The following is a 25,406-nucleotide window of genomic DNA, read 5'->3' as shown; positions in this document are numbered from 1 at the left end:
AATTACAATGGGTTTTGTGACCATTTATTGATTGGTCGGTAACTTCCCAGTAAGTACCGGATGTTTTAAAGTCAAGTGCTTTTCCGCCCAATTGGGTGTTTTGCATTCTAAATTCGGGTAAATCCGCCCAAATATCCGGTATTGGGCGCTTTTTTTTGGAAGGTTAAAAATTGGGCTACTTGAGAATCCTTTACCGGGGCCTGGCTAGTCAATGCGCCGCGCCTTGCATGCTGAAAGGTTTTGGCAACACTGAAACTATCCTCACAAATATCTGAGAGGTCTCTGCAAAAATACACATGCTCCAAATCTAAACCTCCATAAAACACAGTAACATCATTGGCAAAGCTAAAATGTAAACATGTAACAGATGACTCATATTGCTTAAAACACCTAGAGGTTAAACCCCGGGTTAAACCTGGTGTAGCATGTAAGAAATCTAGGAATGAGACTATTCTTGTGAAACTTGATGACAATAGGTCAAATTGGCTTGCCAATTGACCTAACTTATAAACTCTCCAGAGCTTGAAGGCAGAATGGTCTATGTCCACTTGACCTCACTGCTTATTGAACCTTAGGCTTCCTTGACTTGACGATCTGGTGTCTGATATAGTCCTTGATGTTTTGCCAGGTCCTACATTTTAGTGTTGGCTCCCCCTCTTTACACTTTAATATCTCATCCTTACCCGGGAGAACGCCTGGGGCAATATATTTATTCAAATGCCGCTTAAGAGCTGCCACCTGTTGTTCATTCCAAGGTATCTTCTTGACACTTCTTTGCCGCTACTCAAAAAAGCATGCTGCTACTTGCCTAAAATTGGGCTACTTTTATCAGTCTCAGGCCGCGGCAGCAATTTGATGTATTTTTCTTTCAATTTAGCCTATTTTTGGTGATTTATAAAGGTTTTGAGTTTTTTAAGCTCCAAATTGCAATTACAATGGGTTTTGTGACCATTTATTGATTGGTCGGTAACTTCCCAGTAAGTACCGGATGTTTTAAAGTCAAGTGCTTTTCCGCCCAATTGGGTGTTTTGCATTCTAAATTGGGTAAATCCGCCCAAATATCCGGTATTAGGCGCTTTTTTGGAAGGTTAAAATTGGGCTACTTGAGAATCCTTTACCGGGGCCTGGCTAGTCAATGCGCCGCGCCTTGCATGCTGAAAAGTTTTGGCAACACTGAAACTATCCTCACAAATATCTGAGAGGTCTCTGCAAAAATACACATGCTCCAAATCTAAACCTCCATAAAACACAGTAACATCATTGGCAAAGCTAAAATGTAAACATGTAACAGATGACTCATATTGCTTAAAACACCTAGGTTAAACCCCGGGGTTAAACCTGGTGTAGCATGTAAGAAATCTAGGAATGAGACTATTCTTGTGAAACTTGATGACAATTCAGTATCGAAGTTACGTAATGTTACTATGTCAACGGGATCACGCGCTTGAGTTATGAACCACGATCGAAACAATCACCACACAAAGTATATGGCACTTGAAGGCATATCAAAATAGCGTGATCCGGTAACCAAGAGAATTACGTAACCACTTCGATGCTGAATAGGTCAAATTGGCTTGCCAATTGACCTAACTTGCCAAACTCTCCAGAGCTTGAAGGCAGAATGGTCTATGTCCACTTGACCTCACTGCTTATTGAACCTTAGGCTTCCTTGACTTGACGATCTGGTGTCTGATATAGTCCTTGATGTTTTGCCAGGTCCTACATTTTAGTGTTGGCTCCCCCTCTTTACACTTTAAGATCTCATCCTTACCCGGGAGAACTCCTGTGGCAATATATTTATTCAAATGCCGCTTAACAGCTGCCACCTGTTGTTCATTCCAAGGTATCTTCTTGACACTTCTTTGCCGCTACTCAAAAAAGCATGCTGCTACTTGCCTAAAATTGGGCTACTTTTATCAGTCTCAGGCAGCGGCAGCAATTTGATGTATTTTTCTTTCAATTTAGCCTATTTTTGGTGATTTATAAAGGTTTTGAGTTTTTAAGCTCCAAATTGCAATTACAATGGGTTTTGTGACCATTTATTGATTGGTCGGTAACTTCCCAGTAAGTACCGGATGTTTTAAAGTCAAGTGCTTTTCCGCCCAATTGGGTGTTTTGCATTCTAAATTGGGTAAATCCGCCCAAATATCCGGTATTAGGCGCTTTTTGGAAGGTTAAAAATTGGGCTACTTGAGAATCCTTTACCGGGCCTGGCTAGTCAATGCGCGCGCCTTGCATGCTGAAAAGTTTTGGCAACACTGAAACTATCCTCACAAATATCTGAGAGGTCTCTGCAAAAATACACATGCTCCAAATCTAAACCTCCATAAAACACAGTAACATCATTGGCAAAGCTAAAATGTAAACATGTAACAGATGACTCATATTGCTTAAAACACCTAGGTTAAACCCCCGGGGGGATCACTCACATAAATGGTCTGTACGCATGCGTGACCAAAAAAACAAGTAAAAGGGGGTGTTTTTTTAGGCAAGGCAAGTTACTGCAGCGTGACGCGTTTAGGGTCTAAAAACAGTGATTTTCAAGAATAAGGGTAGTTTTCTGAAACTGGACAACTTGTTTAGGGTACCTTTTCAAATATTGGGTAAATTATGAGTCAAAAGGGTACATTTGTTGCATTTTCACCAGCCAAAAACTCATTAGGGGGTAAATTCTACACTAAATTACCTTATTAAGGGCTAAATTTGCTGGTAGGGTAAAACTCGTTTAGGGGTGTTTGAAAAAAATTTGGTCACGCATGCGTACACTGTCATATTTGAGTGGCCCCCCGGGGTTAAACCTGGTGTAGCATGTAAGAAATCTAGGAATGAGACTATTCTTGTGAAACTTGATGACAATAGGTCAAATTGGCTTGCCAATTGACCTAACTTGCCAAACTCTCCAGAGCTTGAAGGCAGAATGGTCTATGTCCACTTGACCTCACTGCTTATTGAACCTTAGGCTTCCTTGACTTGACGATCTGGTGTCTGATATAGTCCTTGATGTTTTGCCAGGTCCTACATTTTAGTGTTGGCTCCCCCTCTTTACACTTTAAGATCTCATCCTTACCCGGGAGAACTCCTGTAGCAATATACTTATTCAAATGCCGCTTAACAGCTGCCACCTGTTGTTCATTCCAAGGTATCTTCTTGACACTTCTTCTTCCTAAATTAAATGAAAAAAAGTACACAAATAGTAAAATTAGGATGGTGATGGCACACAAATATTATCAGCATGTCCATTCTACAGAATCCAAAGCTCAGGCAACCAACTTAATGTTAATTTCAAAGGATTAGGAGTTCTCAAAGAACCATTAGTTAGCCTGGTAAGTATCAAAGATCAATCAAGTGATACAGACAATTGCTCAAGCTACATGTACAAATGATTTCCTTACAAATTACTGAACTACTTAATTAAAAATCATTTGCAACGCAAAGCTGATGTGGTAACTTCTTTTCAATTACGATTTATGCATGAGATTCCTGGTGAATAATTAGACAATAATAACTGCAAGCTATCTGTTTTGAGGTCACTGCTGGAAATCGGAGGGTTTTGTTTTGGGCCGAGGTATTTTTCCAAGGGTGTGTTAGCACCTGAGGAAAAATACCGAGGCCCAAAACAAAACCCTCCAATTCCCCACAATAACTTCAAAATAGATGGTACGCAGTGTATTTATACCATGCAAAAAGCATCAAAAAAAAAAGATCTCGGGCACGAAAACAAAAAACAAAGGACACACAGTGAAACACAAAAAACCTTTAATAAGATTCAGGGAAAGCATGTTGGAAAAAATGAGTTTTAAGACTACATTTGAATTGAGCAAGGGAAGTGATATTGTGGATGTTGTTGGGAAGGGAATTCCAAGCTACAGGGGCAGCATAACGAAAGGAACGCATTGTCTAATTAGGAGAGAAAAACAAAATATTATAATTCAAATAATATATGCATGCTGAGCATTTGTATTAGTTAAATTTGACTAAACAATACATTCTGTTTAAAGGCTGAACAAACATTTTGTTTATTGGAATTATAGACCATGAGCACTTTTCTTTACTGTCCAATGATGTTTAACATGACTACAGATCTCATACATCAATTGTCAACACCATTACCTTTCTTTCTTTTCTGGGTCTGTTGCTGATTCCCTTTGGTCTTGGTCTGTTGCTGATTCCCTTTGGTCTTGGTCTGTTGCTGATTCCCTTTGGTCTTGGTCTGTTGCTGATTCCCTTTGGTCTTGGCCTGTTGCTGATTCCCTTTGGTCTTGGTCTGTTGCTGATTCCCTTTGGTCTTGGTCTGTTGCTGATTCCCTTTGGTCTTGGTCTGTTGCTGATTCCCTTTGGTCTTGGTCTGTTGCTGATTCCCTTTGGTCTTGGTCTGTTGCTGATTCCCTTGAGCCTGTTCAGCATTCTCACTATCACTGTCACTGATGTAGTTGTCACTGATGTAGTCCATATTCACATCTTGAAAGAAAAGAGTCCAAACATAATTAAACCGTTAATTACATGTACAGCTTCATTTTACACTATATGAAAGCCTTTTAACTTTTTGGTTCACCTGAAAATGTTTCCCTAGCTTGACCAGTGTCTTCAGTAAAAGGTGGTCCTTTGAAGATTATCTGTTTACAATGGGCATATTTCTTCTTGATGATGTCATATGGTAAACACAATTACATTACCCATTGTAGTCAAAAAGAAAGTAGTGCTGAAGTTAATAATCTATCACGTACATGTAATATATTCTACCAAGTTATATGCCACTACAACAGGGTTGCAGTATAGTCAGTAGTTTCAGGCCAAGTGACACCTTTTTAGCAGTTTAGAAAAATAAACTTGAGAAATGCAGAAATGCTGTCTAAAACAGCCCTTAAAATCATGTTTTAACCCTTTATTTGAATAAATCATTTCATTAACTACTGGACCCCAGATTTTTGCTAACCATGCCCTAAAAATTGTTGATTTCTTATCAGATCGCCATTTCATTTTTACAAGAAAACTAACCCTAATTTGCCCCAATTGAAATCCATGGATGCTAAGTATACAAATTATGTGTTTTAACAACATTTTGCAACAACAATTGGGCCTGGTTAAATTGCTGCATTTTATCACAAAAACAAAAGGTATCAATATCATCAGTCCATACCTTCATCTGGTGTTACCTCAAGCTCCTCCAACGATACCCCTTGCAGAACTGAGGTGGCGTTGGTCCTTTCCATGGCAACCAGCAATTTGGAAACTTTGGCAACTTGTAATGCCGCATCTGGCAGCCTATAATATTCACGATGTATGTTTATGTTGTGCCCAAGGAAATTCGCAAGGACGTCCAATTCGTTGTTTTCCAAATTCATCACTTGGGACATTACCGCTACATGCTTCCGTAATCTGGTAGAGCGTAACAGCTCAGGTTGTGTTGCTCCACATAGGTTAGAATGTTTTCTAAGGGCGTCGCACCCACGGATGGGATTAGGTGACCATTGGATAGCAAATAGGAATGTGTTGCTGCTACTAATGTTGGCTTTGCTTCTGTTCTCAACCAGCACATCTAAAGACCGTTTCAGTTTAGACGTAACAAGCAGTGGAACGGTTCGGTCAAATTTGCCATTTATCTCCAATCTCCACATGAACTTCACAAGTCTCTGCTCTAATTTGGTAAGTTGCTGCACATCAAAAACCTGTGATCCCCCTCGTTTAAGTTTGCTGTAGTCATTCATGGTGATCTTAGACACCTCGCCCTGTCTTTTTCTATTGAAAAGAATAAGCTGGGTAAGGATAACTTCTGCTAGTTCCTTCCACAAAGATGGTATCTTTTCATCATCATCTTCATCTACAGCTCTCTGAAGTTCTGACAGAGTACTGTCTCCTATTGTACGCAAGTGTTGTGATAGTTTGCAAACATCTGATGTCAGAGGCAGTAATTTGGGGTTGTTCCTCCTTCTACTTGACAATGTTCGTATAGCGTGATGTGAAATCTCTTCATCCCAATTCTCTGACAGTAGTGTATGAAAGTTTCTTGCTTCTTTTTCTCTGAATTCAAATTCTGGCCCACCAATCAAAGCTTTGCTCACAACTATCATGGATGCCTTCTTCAGTGTGTGCCCCAACTTTAAGGCTAAACTTGGTTTTCCGTATGTCTTGTCATCGTCGTTGAAGTCTGTCACTATCCTTACTGCCTTCAATACATCCTCATACTTCTGCGGGCTTATTATGTCATCGAGACTAGCAGTCCTCTGTCCGGTTACATCTCTATAAGCAATAAGCAGACGGGCTATTTCTCTCAGCTTGCTTCGAATCGTATTGTATTGTTGGTTGTTGTGGCCATGTTTCTTGAACAGTTTCTGTGCTAAACTCATTATTAGCTGATCTTCCCGTATGCATGATTTGATCTTGTCATTATACAATCCTGCTAGCAAGTTGTTCAAGGGATCTTTCTCTTCAAGGAAACGTGGTGGTGGAAGAAGTAGCTGACCCTCCCTCACACGTTGACGTCTCTTTTCCTCATCCTTCTCGCTTAGTTTTGTAAGTTTGCATCTGTGCTTGTAAAACTCTGTTTTCGAATAGTAGCCTAGGCAATCTGGGCATGGTGTATAATGAGCTGGACTTACTTCATGAGATGGCCTGTACACCACTATCAGCTCTCCTTCTCCTTTCTCCAAAACATGGTAATTATGGATATGGTTACCATAGTTTCTCATCTTGATCCACATTGAGTCCTTCTCAGGTCCTTGTGTTAAAGCCAAAAACTTGGCTACGACAGGGTCGTTACTATGCTGCTTAATGTGTACTGGCAGTTTCTTCTGTGGTTTACTGCACACAAAACAGTATGCTGGTTTGTCATATGAGCGTTCATCTTTTGTGTTGCTGGTACTCATTACAGATACCCCTGGTACAGGTGGTTGAGTAGGTGGTTTAGGTCGTTGCAGATAACTCTGTGCCCTTTTTAATGACACATCTGATATGTCTGAATCTGAAATCTCTGCATCCGAAATCTCTGAATCTGTAATCTCATCACTTGAGCCATATTTCCAATCACTCTCGCTGTCTGAAATCTCATCACTTGTGCCATCTTCCCTATCACTCTCACTGTCAGAACCAGAATCATCATCATAATTTTCACCACCTGAATTTCTTGTCAATAGCCCTTGGAGAGGGATTACTGTAGACCACGTAGAGTCCTCAGATACATCTGATTCAGCCACATACCAATCTGAATCCTTATCTATGTTATCTTGGTCTCTTTTCCTTTCACTAGCGTCGCCGTTTTTTGTCCTTGGGCTGACCTTCATTTGTTTAGTCTGCTTTCTCATCTCACCCCTTTCTTTCCTTGAAGCCTTCATTCCTTTCATCTTTCTCTTCCGATTCTTTCTCAGCTTCTTGCTACATTCTTCTATTTCCTCACCCCTTTCCTTCCCTGAAGTCACTGTTCGCTTGGTGTCTGTCCCTTCTTTGATTTGTTTAGTCTGCCTTCTTGTTTTATCCATTTCCTCCCCCCTTTCTTTCCTTGAAGCCTTCATTCCTTTCATCTTTCTCTTCCGATTCCTTCTCAGCTTCTCGCCACCTTCAATTTCCTCACCCCTCTCCTTCCCTGAAGTCTCTGTTCCTTCGGTGTCTGTCCCTTGTTTGATTTCTTTAGTCTGCCTTCTCGTTTCATCTATTTCTTCTCCCCTCTCCTTCCCTGAAGTCTCTGTTCCTTCAGTGTCTGTCCCTTCTTTGATTTGTTTAGTCTGCCTTCTCGTTTCTTCTATTTCCTCACCCCTTTCCTTCCCTGAAGTCTCTGTTCCTTTGGTGTCTGTCCCTTGTTTGATTTGTTTAGTCTGCCTTCTCGTTTCATCCATTTCCTCGCCCTTTCTTTCCCTGAAGCCTTCATTCCTTTCATCTTTCTCTTCCGATTCCTTCTCAGCTTCTCGCCACCTTCAATTTCTTCACCCCTTTCCTTCCCTGAAGTCACTGTTCGCTTGGTGTCTGTCCCTTGTTTGATTTGTTTAGTCTGCCTTCTTGTTTCATCCATTTCCTCACCCCTTTCTTTCCTTGAAGCCTTCATTTCTTTCATCTTTCTCTTCCGATTCCTTCTCAGCTTCTTGCCACCTTCAATTTCCTCACCCCTTTCCTTCCCTGAAGTCACTGTTCGTTTGGTGTCTGTCCCTTGTTTGATTTGTTTAGTCTGCCTTCTCGTTTCATCTATTTCCTCACCCCTTTCTTTACCTGAAGCCTTCATTTCTTTCATCTTTCTCTTCCGATTCCTTCTCAGCTTCTCGCCACCTTCAATTTCCTCACCCCTCTCCTTCCCTGAAGTCACTGTTCCTTTGGTGTCTATCCCTTGTTTGATTTGTTTAGTCTGCCTTCTCGTTTCATCTATTTCTTCTCCCCTCTCCTTCCCTGAAGTCTCTGTTCCTTCGGTGTCTGTCCCTTCTTTGATTTGTTTAGTCTGCATTCTCGTTTCATCTATTTCCTCACCCCTTTCTTTCCCTGAATACTCTGTTCCTTCGGTGTCTGTCCCTTCTTTGATTTGTTTAGTCTGCCTGCTCGTTTCTTCTATTTCCTCACCCCTCTCCTTCCCTGAAGTCTCTGTTCCTTCGGTGTCTGTCCCTTCTTTGATTTGTTTAGTCTGCCTGCTCGTTTCATCTATTTCTTCTCCCCTCTCCTTCCCTGAAGTCTCTGTTCCTTCGGTGTCTGTCCCTTGTTTGATTTGTTTAGTCTGCCTGCTCGTTTCATCTATTTCTTCACCCCTTTCCTTCCCTGAAGTCACTGTTCCTTCGGTGTCTGTCCTTTCTTTGATTTGTTTAGTCTGCCTGCTCGTTTCATCTATTTCTTCTCCCCTCTCCTTCCCTGAAGTCTCTGTTCCTTCGGTGTCTGTCCCTTCTTTGATTTGTTTAGTCTGCCTGCTCGTTTCATCTATTTCTTCTCCCCTCTCCTTCCCTGAAGTCTCTGTTCCTTCGGTGTCTGTCCCTTGTTTGATTTGTTTAGTCTGCCTGCTCGTTTCATCTATTTCTTCACCCCTTTCCTTCCCTGAAGTCACTGTTCCTTCGGTGTCTGTCCTTTCTTTGATTTGTTTAGTCTGCCTGCTCGTTTCATCTATTTCTTCTCCCCTCTCCTTCCCTGAAGTCTCTGTTCCTTCGGTGTCTGTCCCTTCTTTGATTTGTTTGGTCTGCCTGCTCGTTTCATCTATTTCTTCACCCCTTTCCTTCCCTGAAGTCTCTGTTCCTTCGGTGTCTGTCCCTTCTTTGATTTGTTTAGTCTGCCTGCTCGTTTCATCTATTTCTTCTCCCCTCTCCTTCCCTGAAGTCTCTGTTCCTTCGGTGTCTGTCCCTTCTTTGATTTGTTTAGTCTGCCTTCTCGTTTCATCTATTTCTTCACCCCTTTCTTTCCCTGAAGTCACTGTTCGTTTGGTGTCTGTCTCTTCTTTGATCTGCTGCTGCCTTGTTTCATCAATTTTGGCACCGCTTCCTCTCCCTGTGGTCACCCAAGTTGGGCATTCATTCTCAAATGCTTCCAATTCTTCAGCATCAACACCTTCAAGAAATCAAGCATGGGTAAACTACAGTAAAATCCAGGTCCTTCACTGAGAGAATAAATATTTTTACTGGAGGGGAAGGTCTTCCATCATGTCATATAAAGGATCTAGTTACAACAAGGTGACATCATAATGGGACTTCTGCCAAACTTCACTGTTCACATGAGGGAACAATATCTTAACTACATTGGTGTTTTTTTAAACCAACATTGTCTCCACAAAAATACAAGTACTTTATTATGGGACACCTCTTGGGGATCTGAATGGGAGTTAGCCCATGGTGACTTAACTTGGAACAAACACTCACAATGTTGGGCATTTTTAAGCTGTATATAATAAATTATTTACAAAGTCATCTGTTGCTGGGTTGAAAACACAAGTTATTTCAATTTTTTCGGATTTTTCCGACCCAACATTAAATAACTTAATAATTACACCATATTTCAGCTCCAAACTCGAACTCATGATACCTTTTGTAAGTCACCATGTACAGCTTTATTTTTGCAAATCTCTTGACTCAGTTTCAACCTATTTGGAAAAAACCAAATGTGGGAACGTCTACTATGTTAAAGACTTCTCTGAAACTAGTATTACGGCAGAAGTCAATAAGAATATGCTCAGCAAGGATATGCCCATTCAACTAAACTTAATTGTGACTGACAGAATGAAATAATGCACAATTTTAAGTTTTAAGTGTTAAAAATTGATCATCACGGCCACAACTAACATCAAATCTTCACAGTAATATGCTCTGGGAAGTCATCAGCGTCTAGAATTTCTCACCTTATACCATAGACCCTTTCTTCTAGGGTCTATGCTAATACTTAGTGACATAAAGGCATAATTTCAACTGGCAAAGTTTGTGAAAATAAAACTACCAAACTTAGGTTTTCACTAATAAAAGTGTCATTCTTTTTCACGCCAGATTGAATGATCATAACAAATCCCGATTTCTTTTTCGCATTATAAGCAATCGATTTCATTTTAGTTCAATCAAATTAATGTATGATCAGAACAATTCATTGTGATTCAATTTTGTTCTTGAATGTTTCAATTTCACCATTAGACATGGATTCTGCCCTTCGTGAATTCGATTAAACATTGTTCTATTTTGTTTTTCGCATATGTGAAATTAAAATAGAGAATGTAAGCGTTCATTCAATTTCGCGCAAAAAGGAATGACACTTATATTAAACTGAACGACCAAAGTTCGAAATTGGACGGGAAAACCTATAAAAGCATGCACTTGTGATGACATTTAGAATGTTTCAATATGAACAGAATCAATATTCGTCTATAACCATGAAGTTTAAAATTTTGCCAAATGCCAGCAGTGAGTTTATATCTATACAAGAACATTTTATCATAATTATACAGAAGTCTTTAACACTAGTACTCACCTTTCATTGCCACCCATGATGCAGCATGCGCGTAATCCCCTAAAAAGCAGAGTAATGTATCTTTTTGCTTCCGTCTTTCTAGTACCCCTAGCAAAGAAACCAATATGTGAAAGACGATGTTGAATTTATCCATAATAAAATATTTTGTAACACAACTCTAAGTAAAGCAAACAGAATATGTAAAATTGAACCAAACTCTATTGGCAACCTCATCATATGTGATGCGATCAAGCAAAATCAGTCTGAAGTAGGCCCAGGCTAATTTTGAGATTCTTACATTTTCATTTTAAGCGCATTCAAAGCTCCACATTAGTGAAAAGCCAGTCCATCAATACGACCTTTGGTTACAAAGTTACAACAATTTGAACACTGATACATTAAAAAGAAGAAAAAAGCAGAGAAAATCAAGTTTAATTTAATTGAGTCATTTCTGGCACACTAATAAGTATGTCAACTTAGCAACGATACATACGGTTGATGAAATTTGGCATAACAAAATGCTTAATCCAAGCTTGATTTGGAAAAATTTCACGATTTTTGACAATTAATGAAGTTGGATGTAGGTAAAAAAAGTCACTTTTTTAACATTTTCCCCTTCGGAATTTCATCAAAACATATTTCCATGTGAAAGAAGAATGTTTTTCCCTTCCATTTTTCCAAAAGAGTCAATTATGATTTTTCTACCCCTACACACATTATTTGGCGCGATGGCCCATATCTCAAAACTAAAATTGCCGAATTCCGACTGATTTTGCTTGATCGCATCACATATAGAACTAAATGATAAAATACCACTTTCTAAAATTAGATTTGAATCTTCAAAAAAAAAAGGAAATTGTGAACTATTTTCTTCAATACATGACAAAATGTAGGGACTTTTAGCTGATCAAACTCTGTTAGTGCCATCATTTTGTCCTCAACATAAGTATGGTTTGTCACTATTGGTGACCTTGATGAGGACATCGAGGAGATCGATTATAAAGTGAAAAAAAAATCGACATAGGGATTATGCAAAAGGTAAAAAACAACAGCACACAAACAAAAACAAATGAACAAACAAACAAACCAAAAAACTAGAGCAGTTATAAGTTGCCAAACCCGTGATTAGAAGCCCAATTGGGCGACTTCTGATGATTTTGAAGGTCAAAATGGACCACAACTTAAAAACTATGTGGAGTAGAACCCCCTGTGTTTCTGTATTACATTCTTTATATTTTCTCTTTCATTTGACACCACCCGGACGGTCATACCTTTGTGGCATTTCGTGATATGTCCATTTCAGACCAAAAGGTTGGTAAGTAAGTAAGTAAGTAAGTAAGTAAGTAAATAAGTAAATAAGTAAATAAATAAATAAGTAAATAAGTAAATAAGTAAGTAAGTAAGTAAGTTAGTTAGTTACATACACTAATATAGGCTGGTACCATTTCATGGTCCAGCAAAAAAGTAAAATAAATAAAATGAAAATAATAACCATTAAAGTTTGTGTGTTGTTTTAAACATGAATGGGTGTCCATTTTTAACTACTTGATGTTAACTTAGTATATTACCTAACAAAAAATGCAAAGTGCGAAGAATCTGTGTTGAAGGACTTGAGAACACTTGGCCGGTCTCGGTCTTGTACTTGTAGGACTTGGGCTTGGACTCAGTCTCGAGCCTTTAGGACTTGAGGAATCGGTTCACCAGCTAATTTGACTATAATTTATTGCCTCCCCCACCTCTGTGCAGTAAGCAGTGATTACAATCAATTATAACAATTACTTACACTTGGTGAAATTGGAAACTTGCACTTGGTGAAATTGGAATCTTTACATTTATTTTATATTTTACCAAAATGATTAGTATAATGTAAAGAACTTATTCAGCATTATTTTTCCAAAGTATTCCATTAAAAGGGCATTTCGTGATCCACAACCCCACTTTTCTCAAAAAAAGTTGAGATTTTTATACCACTGGATACCTCTGGCTACATAATAATGTTTATGTGCCAAACATTTCTTGCAGATTAATTCGTTTAGCAAATATATCGCCAAATTTGAATTTAACAGTAGGCCTGTGGAGCAGTGTAATACACATAATCATGCATAACTCGCAAACGCAAAATCGGATTCAACTGAAATTTTGGGAATAAGCTTTCTTCGTGGATATATATCTACTGAAAAATGTCATAAAAGAGAATGCTAGGATCACGAAATCCTCCTTTAAATGTTGCAATTTTTACAATGAATTGTGGGAGACAAATTAACCAAATGATATTATAGTGGTTGGTTTGGGCTATAATTGGTCACATTACACAATGTACTTATCATTAATTTCAGTTGGGGTATAGTGATGAAAGAATTTTGCATTGATGATTCAGCCTTAGATGCTGAGGATTTTATAGGTCTTGGGTTGGACTTGACTACAATACCAGAAGCAATGCTATATAATTTGTTTTGTAAACTTCTAAAATGAAAAGCAAAATATGAAAAACCAAAACTAATGATAACTTGTAGCTAATTAATAATCTATAACTACAGTAAAATATTTACTTATAGTATCCTCTCTTATATTTCTACATTGTGGTGTATCGCCAAATGTCATCATCTCCTTTATGTTATTGAAGCTGTAAAGAGCAAATGTAATAAGTTGTCCCGGGTAAGTTGTATTTTGAAAGACAAATTATGTCATTTACAATATACATGCACTTTTCCAACCTGGCACACCCAGAGATACCATGGGCATCATCCAATATCCATCCACACTGGACTATACAATGTACATGTAGCTTCATCAATCAATAGCATAGATTGTTTAATGTCTCTGTATACTAATCATGTTGGGAACATTGTGTAGTTTCCAGGGAGCATATTAAAAAATGGAATGAAATTTATCTGACTGTGTCAGCTTAGTGACAAAAAGAAATAAAATATAATTGTGTAAGTATAAGTCATAAAACATACTTACATCGCATTATCAGATTTACAGTAGTATCCTTCCCCTTGCCCCAATTTCTCTACTGGCCAGAGAATCTTTGGGAGGCCTGGCAGCCTCGCCCATACCATTTCTGAAGGGGTAAAAAAGTGAAAATAATTGTAAAATAATTTACATGATATATTGTACAAAGGTCTATATTGTTTAATCAATGTTGCTTACACTTAAGCAGCATGCAGACTCCGAGTATTAGATGTACAATATTGTATGTAACATATACGTTATTTAATCTATTTCCATTCTATTTCCAGTAATGCTTAAGTTCTAACGAATGTTTGATGACGTAAAATCGATAATATGTTATGTATAATATCTGGTAGAAATATGTTATCGATTTTACGTCATTAAACATTAGTTAGAACTTAAACATTACTGGAAATAGAATGGCAATAGATTAAATAACGTAGATATGTTACATGTACATACAATATTATACGTCTAATAAAAAGTCTGTATACTGCTTTATGGAGTATAAATATTCTCCAAAACTTCAAATGCCCTACTGCACACTTTTCAGCACCATAATAAATATAGCTGGTATCGCATATATTGCAAAATGCTATGGAATTTGGAGAAGTTGCTAATCATTTTTGTTTTCACAATGTAGAATACAATAGACGTAACTGTTATTCATGAGAAGTGTAGAGGTTTTGCTATTTAAATCCCCACACTAAATTAGGCAACATTGTTCACCACCCTCCTTGAAAATATCACAAAACTGTGATCAAAAATTGATGATAAAATATAAATTCCAAGTTGATGGTCATAATTTGCATAATATTTAGCATTCTTTGCAGGGGCTTGAATGATTGCAATATGAATCAATCTTTGAATATCTTTGCCACAAATCCTGGAATTGGCATTGAAAAATACAATGAAATCTTTAGATTTAACCACTTTTACCGACAATACCATGCATCTGCTCTAAAGCAATAACTTACCTTTGTTATGACTCAATTTCTGGTCTGCCATGGCCTACAGTACTGTGCTCTATGGGCAAAATTATTTTGGAAGTTAAGTTTAGTCTCAGAGTTACATGGTCATGTGTCTTATGGTGGGACCCCAAAATACCTGGTGACATTACATTTTTCTCTCCTCTTTCTGATTTAACTTGTTGTCACAGGGCTATTCTTGGTCCAATTGCATCAAGTTTAGGCTCATTATACAGCCTGATTATTCTTATTTTCAAATATGTTTCTCAATTTGAAATGCCAATTTGTTTAATCAGTGAAAAATACCAAAATGTTAACGAAGATAAACCTGGTGGATAAGCGGTAGTGGATAAGCGGTAGTGGAGTATGTGCATTCTGTATGGGAGACATGCCATCTTTTTGAATTTTGAATTATATCATTGCCAAATTGTGTGCAATATTTGCAAATCATACCTCAAATGAAAGCAAGCCTAATAACTTGATCTAATCATGTTTACAAGTATTCACTGAGAACCGCAAGTCACACGAACCTCAATTTTTTCCTATTATATACACACAAATGCCAAGATTTTCAGTCACAACATGCTTTTTGGCTTTCAATTGTCGTATCTTGAGAATTATACACCCTAGGATAGGAAAAGTATACATTTTCGGAAAGCTTTTTACCCCAGGAATCCAAATATGCAGTTTTAAAATAAATGTTGGATACACTCTAAAGAAAATATTTTCAAAAATGCAATCAACATTTTGTGTGTGAAGTTACGTATATTTTCACACCCTGTATCACCACTTTGGTCAATCATAACATAGCAAAGTACACATTTTATTTAAGCTCGATAGTGTTGCCTGCCACAAAATTAGATAACATTTGAGCCTGGTATTCCATATCAGTAGCAAATGCAATAAATTGTGAATTTATTAGTAAAATTAATTTTTTTCATGATATCACCCTATATTTTCTTACGCACCCTGTATACCAACTTCATTTTTACATAGTCGGATTCCTTGGAAGATTGTTGGTGTGAGATGTATAATTTTAGACATGTAACAATTTAAGTGAAAAGGAGGACAAATGATCAAAATCAGTGCTTGTAACGCAATTGTGCCCCACCATATGACACATGACCACATACAAAGCACAACATTTTCACAAATCAAATATTATAAATTATGCATATTTATATTTGCTTGCATTTTCTAACATTTTAATGACAATTTTGTTATAAAAATGCAAAAATCACAGGATTTTTTTTCTCTGGTATGAAAAAGGTTAATAAATGTGTAATCTTGTTGCTCAGAAATTGTACAAAATAATGCACTTGTACTGAGACGTTGATGCGTCTAATGCACTCGTCCCTGCAGGGCTTGTGCATTAGACACATCAACTTCTCAGTACGTGTGCATTATTTTGTACAATTTCACTCCCACCAATGCAAGTATTAACCTATAACAATTGCCTGCACAATTTTAACAAATTTGGATTCTTCATTTGACTTGGCTTTACCTTCATGTATAAACTACCATTAGTTAATTTGTGATCAGCAGGGTTAATGTTGATTTTTTTTAAAATAGAAAACAATTAATTTGGAGTATGGTAGGCCCTATATTAGTAATATTTTGAATAAAAACAAATTATTTTTTCATATGCTGTATTTTTGTTACCTCGACCACGTAACAGATCAAGCCGCTGTGCACATCATGTTGTATGCACGGGTTGCGGAAGTTAGAAACCAAAGGCTTGCTGCATGATCTGCTAGCTGACCAGTGTAGGCCTATGCCTAATCCTCCACTTCTAAAAATGATAAATACCGGTACCGTATCGGATCAGACTAAGTGGTATATAAGCTTATATAAAACCCATCACATGCCTGCACACACCATGCATGCAGAGCACATTGTCAGATGATAATGTGCCAAATTCAACAACCATGCATGTTTGGCACATCACATGTATGTCTACCATATGTGCATAATTAATATTGGTACATGTAGTTTGAATAAACCAATTTAGGAAAAAGTCACAGCTTTGATTACAGTACATCAAAGCACAGCTAGAGCAGGAATAAACACTTCAGCTTACCTTATGTTTAGCCCTAAAAGTGGAGTTACTCTTGAAATCCCTCACTGCACATGGCATGGCCACAACACACATCATGACCTTCAATGTGACCTAGTACTAGCCAATTTCCTTTTTTACAAGGAGCACTACACACAAGGGTATGGCTATTGGCAAAGATAAGGGCAAATGGGGATTTAAAAAAAATCCACATCCACAGTTTGCATGTTGCAAAACAGTATAGGCCTATACTGGTACACAATGAAAATGTTAGTACCAAACTGGGGATGACGTACGTACTACAAACAAATCAGCAGGCCTAGGACTAGGCTAAGGTAGCCTAGGTCACCATAGTAGGCCTTATCCTGACAAAACCAAATCAACATCAAAGTTAAGGTCAACAGGAATATCCCCATTTTGCGGTATTTCCCCAATTGACTGGTAAGGATCCTTGTGTGTATCCCCATTTACAGCATGAAACAATTAAGTGTACCGGTACATAAATTATGGGTATAATCAGAAATGATGGCACCAAAGTGTGACAAAGTGGTCAAAATTACAAAGAGTGATCTTGCAACAAGTGAGTTTTGGAACATTTATTTTGCGCACCAAGCTTTACATTTTCATATGTAGACTATTAAAGCAATATTATAACACTATCATACAAAATAGATTAGCATTTCTTTGACATAAAATGTTAGTTTTACTGTCAGATATATCCCTTTATTTTTGAGCCGAACAACTACGTCAAAGCAAAGAAAATTGGAATTTACTACCAGCGCCAGATGTCGCCAATACGCATTACCACTCCTTCGGTCATGTTATGGTACGACCCTTTGTTGTGTAGATCACCGTCCGCACTGTGTGTTGTGAACATCGCGTATGCGTTCGACTAATAATTCCATCGTAATAATAAGCGCGGTTCCGGCGCTTTATTCAAAATATCGGATTTTGACAAAACTACAGCACCTAGAGTCTTGATTTTTGCAGGGTATATTGGTTTAATAAAGTACAATATAATTGTGTAAAAAATGAATTTTAAAAAATCAGTGAGGGCGTCCTCAACAGCAAATGTTATAATATGGCTTTAAGTAGAATCTAAGTGACGTACTAATTTGAAAGAATTTGGTACTTTAATAATAATTGCAGACACTTCAGAAAATGCCATGAATACACATACAAAACTTTTTAACTGTACCGTACTGTACATTTTTTACAGTGCATGTTTAAAATACAAGTACCTCTTTTCATGCTAGCATGTAACATTCCTGACCCTGCTCATGTGACTCCTCTTTAGGGGCGTTGGGCAGTATATAATCCAGATCCAGATATGGGGAAGAATATTAGGCATATTATTTTTTACATGACACCATATACAAATTGCTGTGGTTAAAGCAATCATAACACAGTATTTGTAGGATGAATTCCCGTGCTGGTCTTTTTCATACAACCTCACGGTGCCATTATTTTTTACTTTACCCATATACATACCATTCTAGTTTTACTGTTTATAATACAGTGGGCATAAACCAGTAGAAGGGGCCTATTAGATACCATTGTCAAATGAATAGAACTCACATCCTAGCATGTGATTTACTATGAGTATGAACATCACAAATTGAAAATCTAGGCCCCCTATAAATAATATAAACCCCCGGAATATAAACTCGTTAAAGCCATAATGTACGATCTTATAATATGAAATTGGTTAATTTTTTCAAACCTGATTTTTTGCATATTTGTAATGTTTACACATGTCCCAACTTGCACCTAAATGGAATCGGCCAAATTTGTTGTCTTTGTAGGTCAACAGAGCAAAGTTCCGAGATATTATCATAATTTAAAAATTATGACTTTATGTCCTCCCATAGAACTGTGGGTTAAATGGCCAAAATAACCAGTAGGGTTCTTTCACTTTACCTTGTTATTTCAACTTAAAATGGACAGAAACCCTTCCCGCAGTTACTACTAATATAATTTCAACATTTTGAATAAAGAATATCAAAATTAAAATTTGATGGAAATCGTACATTAAGGCTTTAATGAAGAAAACTGCATGAAATCCAAACAGTACTCTGATATTCCACATTGCTGATATGAAATTCTGAATAGATATCAACAAGAAATGACAAATTGGCTTCTGACAGAATTACAACAATTCCCCAGAAATCAAGATTGGCAGCCATAATCATGCGCATATTTTGGGGGGGGGGCTTTGGGGGGCTAGCCCCCCGGGGTCTAAGTAGGGGGCAGCAAAAACGAAGGGGCGGCGGAAGAAGAAGTGGGTGGCAAAAAGAAAGGCGGCAGAAGAAGAAGGGGTGGCAAAAAGAATTAGTAAAGTAAAAAGGGCAGAAAAATTTGAAAAAATGGAACTATACATTGCTTTTTGAGGGTGGTAGTGCCTAAAATCCATTTTTTTTTTTTTGTTTGGCTCTTCACTTTTTCAAACGACCGGAAAAAAATTGGGTCAACCTTTTCGGGTTGTTGAGGAAGGGGCGGCAAAATTTAATTGTCTTTAGCCCCCGGGGAAGGGGCGGCCACGGTACGCCACTGATAATGTTGACAAGTTTCTGTAGGCTACATACTTGTCAATTTCAGGGTTGTTGATTTTTTTGATTAAAAAAAAAAATCAGATTTTTAAAAAAAATTTTTTATTTAAATTGTTTTTTTTAATTTTTTTTATTTTTTTATTCCAAAAACTGCTATGCTCCATGATAAAGTCAAAAGAGTACCAGTGGAATGCTAGTCATATACCCAATGCTACCAGGTATTTACAAAAAATTCAAAATGTATGTTTTTACATGTGAAAATTTCGAAGAAAAAATTAGGTAAAATCATGAGGAAAAAGCTGTTGAATTCTGCACCTTGAATATTAATTTTTAGCAATAGATAAAGTGACATCATACATGTATTTTAATTGTATCCAAAAGTTGTAGATTTATTTATTTATTTAATCTTTCTTTATTCTGTATAGCTCTTTCAATGCATGTACTGCTCTCCCAAGAGGTCCAGATTATAACTGTTACATACAAAAATGTTAACAAAATAAGTAGGCCTATACAAAATTACAAATAATACATAACATATTGAAAAACAATCATGCAATTATGGATTAAAACATTAGGAATGAAGTAAAATAAATGGCAAAAAATGAAAAAAGTTGATTTAAATCAGTGATTTTATAATTTAAAAAAATAAATCAAGCGATTTAAATTGCGATTTAAATCAGCGTGATTCAAATCAAAAAACCCTGGTCAATTTCAGCTTATAACCATGCAAAATTTGATAGTTGAAACCTACTTACCTTGAAGTGTCCATGACAAAAATATGCACAAGTCAAAATGCAAATGAGCTGCTGGCCACAACACGTTCACTTTTGTCCATTGAAACGGGGACATCAAATTGGGTTGGCTTATTATAGTTTGTCAGTGGAAATGGGGAGATCACATCAGTTATTTTTTTTCTGTGGAAATGGGGACACACTCGGCGTGATTTTTGACTGTGCAAACGGGGACGTCACAACAGTGTGGTTTTTGTCTGTTGATATGGGGATGTCACCTAAACTGTGTGTAAACTGCATTGTTAAAGCATCTTACACACATGTGTGTGGCAGATTGGGATAAAACCATGCAAACTGGGTATGTACCTCAAATCACCCCAGATTTTCAAAAATGCAAATTTTAACATATTATGACCATTAGAGAATTGGGGATATCCCCATTTCACCGTATGTCCCCAATTGATTGGTACGAATCCTTGTGTGTATCCCCAATTTCAGCATGAAACAAGTGCCTATACACACATTAATGATAAGCACATCAATATATTCAGTATATCAAAAATATGTGAACAAAACATCCTGTTATATAATGGATTCATAAATACATTTAAAGAATAAAATAGCCATGCGTGTACAATGTGCATCAAAATCTTTCTCTAGTTTCACACACGCTGCTAATTCGGAGAAGTTTTAGCTGCCTTTAGATTAGATAACATCATATCACATCATGCTATACCTTGCGTACTACTAATATCAGTTCCTACTCACAAACCATGGTCTTTATTTTGTGTGACATAGACCCCCTCAAGTTATTTGTCAAACCACATCCTTAAAGGTGAAACATACAGGTGATATCATGAATATACCATAACACAATAAATGTACTTAGTATGAACTTGGATGATGTTGAATTTAGATAAATGGACATAAGGTGTACAAGGTCATTGACTGCTATAGTCATACCAAAAATGAAATGGCAAGTCGTTTGAAATATCCCAGAAAGACTTTCCAAGCGTGTGGTTGTGCCACAAGTCAGCACTCCCTTAAATTTTCATATTTAATATTCAATCAAACATTTGATATTCCAATATTTTGCTGATTGGGCTATTCCATTTAAAATCCACACTACCCCTGTGGAAGATTTTGGAAATATCTTCCACAGGGGAGTATGTTTTCAAATGTAATTGGTCAGGGTAAATTATTTTGAAACCCATACTCCCCTTGTACTATGGCTTTACCTATATCTTCCACAACTGGAGTGAGTATTTCAAATGTCTATTCAATTTGAAACTCATACTCCCTCTGTGGAAGACTTTAGATAAATCTACCACAGTGGTAGTGTGGATTTCAACTGGCATAGCCCATTGCAGTTAAGCACAAATCGTTTTCGACTTGTGGAATTATTTAAATTTCGGATCTTTTTTAATTAATTAAAAGGAGTGATTCTCAATGTTTTAGTGATTGAATTTAGGGACTAATCTTTTCCAAATTAATATACAGTCAAAAGGAATGAATTTCATCATTTTTCAATCTTTTGTCACTTGCAGTTAGGGAAATCCTTTCCAATTTCAAAAAAGATTGAAAACATTTGTTCGCTCTAAAAAAAACTCATTCCAACCATATGCAAATCTTGCCATTTTGCAGTATAGTATATTAGAAGTATTTACTTATTGGATGGTCAAATCAGTCTTCAAAAAGAGTACGAGTCAATCAAAAAATCTATTTTATATATTAATTTCATCATCTATTAAAAGCTTGAAATATTTCAATCGGTCAATTTAAGAGAGTATTTCTGTTGAGACAGCATATTTACATGTACATCATGTTTATGGTTTTTAGAAGTAGGTTTAGTCCTAAGTGCTTGTTTAATCAAAGTAAAACAAGGCACTCTTCCTCCAAATTACTTGGGAAAAAATAAGGCTTTTAAATGCAGATAAATGTCTGTTACCAGTTTAGAAGAAAAATACTTGTATACGAAAAACAAAACCAATAAAACAAAAACGAAACACATACACAAATTAAAAAATTTAATAATTAACCCATTTTATTTGTTAAGCATTCAAGCCAAAACAAAATTTTGTCTAGATTTCTGCTCTTTCTGTTCCGATCATACTATAGATGAAACAGTAGAAGTATAATAGAATAATTCAAGAAATAGCCTGCACCATAGGTGGGTAATACGACACGAATGCTTTCATTTGAAAGTTCCTAAATGCTACCATGAGAAGCTTATTTACAAATACCCAACATCCTCATGGGGTACAAAAAAGTTCACAACGCCACAAGGTGACATTTTTCTATGAGCAAATTACCTCATAACCACAAAAAAGTATTGCTATCTGAAGAGAGTATAATATTGGTGTATTCAAACTTCCTTAGGTGGCAATTAGAAACGGGTTTGCAAATACATGTGGTGTAAGTAAGCGTGTTACTTGATTACTGTGTATAAAAACTTTTGGTATGGCGTGGTAGTATTACACACTTTTTAGTATCGGTGGGGATAGTTAAATAAATCTCTGAACGCCATATACGTGGCCCATTACGTGGTAATCAGTACTGTGGCTTTGTTTATGTGCATTCCGCCTGCATCTGATTTATGCTATCACTAACGGCCATATGCCAGTATCAAATTTAAATTAAATGCATTTTTACCGAGATATAAATATGTTTGTGTACGCCTAAGAATTTGATATTTGAAACTTTAAGAAGAGCAACAGCGGGCACGTCATATTTTGTTATTATTATTCTAAGAAGAGGATGGTGATTTTTGTAATGAGTCATTTCATGAAAACATGACAGTAAGAAGGTGTCAAATTTCATTTACATTCATGGGCAAGTAATGACTTTCATTTATTAAATATAGAAATTTTAGTATTTATATTTACGTTACAATGGTGACAAATTTCATTTACAACTAATGACTTTTTTATATTTAGAAATTTTAATATTTATATTTAATCTGAGCATGTCTCTGAGCTTGCAAAAATCTTAAATCCAATTTGAATTTGTTTTTCACTTTTTCTCCCTACTCAAAATTCAAAATTTCAGACATTCTTATAAATATACATAATGAAATATTTTCATATTTTCAGTAATTTAAGGTGTTAAGGCTAAAAAAATAATGATATGTCTCAAAGCCGATGGCAGTTTCAAAAACGAATGCGGAATTTTTTAAAGATTTTTTTAAAGATTTTTTTAAAAACAAAATGTCATTTTCAAGTGTTCAAAAGTACACAGTATGAAATTGTGGTTGATTTACACAATTGAAATACAAACATCAATTGTTTTATACCTAAACAATGAGTTTATCGAATTAAGTAAGTTTTCTTCCAAATTTGTCTCAAAATTTCATGATTTTACGGCAAAAAACTAAAAAACTTTTTGAAAAAATAAAAAATGAATATGCCGTTTCAGCTGACATGGATGCGCTAAGAAAAACAAACGCGCGTGTGGGCTTTGAGACATAACTTTTTTTTAGCCTAATCACTATTCTTCCAACAAATGCTTTTAAGGTAGGAAACTCGGTTCCCACACGTCAGCAAGGAAAAAATTATAAAAAATATTCTGCCTCCTGGTGCACACCTCTTGATTTTTATGAGTAAACTACACATCCCAATGCTTGAAACCACAAAATATTTGAGCTGCTAATTTGCATCAATTAATGAATATCAATTAATTAGTTTAACCTTAATTTTACGACTAATAATTATTGCTAGCAAAAACTTCAACTCTGATTCCAACTTTTACTATTGGAAAAATTGTAAATAAATATTATCTAAAATCTCTCGCCAGCTTTTTCGCCTAAGTCCATTAATTACGTAATAGCACGTGTTTCTAGTCTGTGAAAATATTGATGTCATTAAAAATTTATTTCTGCTTAAAGAAGCTGAAAAGTAACACAAGCTGGCAAGAGAATTTAGGTAATCTTGTTATGTTTAACTTTCAATTTAAAAAAAAGGCTACATTAAGTCAATTTTTGTGACAATAATTCTGAAATTCCCCTGTTTTAGGCTTTTTTTTCGGAAAACACTTTTGCGTGTATAATTGTCCAAATATTATGTAACAGGTGGCAAATTTCATTCATAAAGAAAGATCTATTTATAACAATTAATCTCTGCTACTTTAAAAGTCTCTGACCAAAGTCTAATTCTTTCACTAGGTGGGGAAACATTATTCAGATAACGCCCTCAAAGTTCTGTAAAACTTTTTTCCGCTAAAACGGGGAGTCAATAATATTGCCGTAATTTTGCTCGCTGCCGTTTTTCTTATGCGTGACTCGCGATGCGTGTTATCGCAATTGGAAAAAAATTTTAGGCGATGCCCGACGCTGCGTGGGCTCCTTTAGTTCTAGTTTGTACAGCGTTCAATGGGACAGGTCTGGCGAAATCATGAAATTACCAGACATGTAAAACCAAATAATAATGGTTCAGTTATAGAAACATGCATATCTCCACTTCATTTATGACTTTGAGGTATTGGATATTTACCAAATTGACTGGTAAGTTAATTGTGCGCACGTAAACTAGTGAAATTGGGAGCCAAATAGCTCCGTATTTTATACAAGCAGTGTGTGTGTGTGTGAGTATAGGGAATGCTGCACAGCTGAGCTTCGTGACATGACAAGACAAGAGCCGGCCGCTGTACATGAGTGTGTGAATTGTGTCGCTCACTAGAAAGCACTGATAATTTCATATATTCCTACTGTACAACTCATAGCATTAAAAAAAAATTCCCAGAAAAATTTGACAAAAATGTTCAATGAAACTACGGCTACGCTACGCAATGTTATTATATGTGACTCCTCGCCACAACTGAGCCGGATGTCGCCAATCATCATTTTTGAGATATTCAACCAAAATATTCTGCTTGAAATTAGCTTTAAAATGATGTATATCATGTCTATAGTACTTGACATTTAAGTAGTGAAAAATGAATAAAACAGTCAATAAATCCTTTCTTTCCTATTGTTTATTGTTAAGTTCGATGGAGCATATCTCAATAGTGGCACTGGCGACATCCGGGCTCAGTTGTGGCGAGGAGTCACATATTCTATTCATGCATACACGATACTATTTTTATTGTGCAATATCAATGAGACGGCTAAGTTAGTGAAAATTAACATTTCGTTTTTTGCGGATTCAGAATGATTTAAATGATGGCCCGATCTGTAATTTGGGGAAGATATTTATTACAGGATAGGGCACAATTAAGGAAATTTTGAGGGGATTCGGTGCATGACACGATAGCCGACGATCCGACCTTAAGA

General features: G+C 36.6%; 2 protein-coding genes across 2 annotated transcripts in view; both read right to left on the bottom strand.

The window, feature by feature from the left end:
* LOC140137530 (uncharacterized) overlaps positions 1–25,406 on the bottom strand; it is a 51,734-nt gene that overhangs the window by 16,137 nt on the left and 10,191 nt on the right. The gene's annotated exons all lie outside the window — the stretch shown is intronic.
* On the bottom strand, positions 2,610–7,923 carry LOC140137529 (uncharacterized). Its single transcript, XM_072159244.1, has 3 exons — positions 5,138–7,923; positions 4,111–4,458; positions 2,610–3,163 (listed from the first exon to the last, which is right to left on the bottom strand). Exons 1-3 carry the CDS (start codon positions 7,824–7,826, stop codon positions 2,946–2,948), a joined length of 3,255 nt encoding a protein of 1,084 aa, XP_072015345.1. The 5' UTR covers positions 7,827–7,923; the 3' UTR covers positions 2,610–2,945.

This window comes from Amphiura filiformis, chromosome 17 (assembly GCF_039555335.1).
Source record: "Amphiura filiformis chromosome 17, Afil_fr2py, whole genome shotgun sequence".
In the NCBI taxonomy this organism is placed as follows: Eukaryota; Metazoa; Echinodermata; class Ophiuroidea; order Amphilepidida; family Amphiuridae; genus Amphiura; species Amphiura filiformis.
This window is presented reverse-complemented; position numbering and strand designations above follow the sequence as displayed.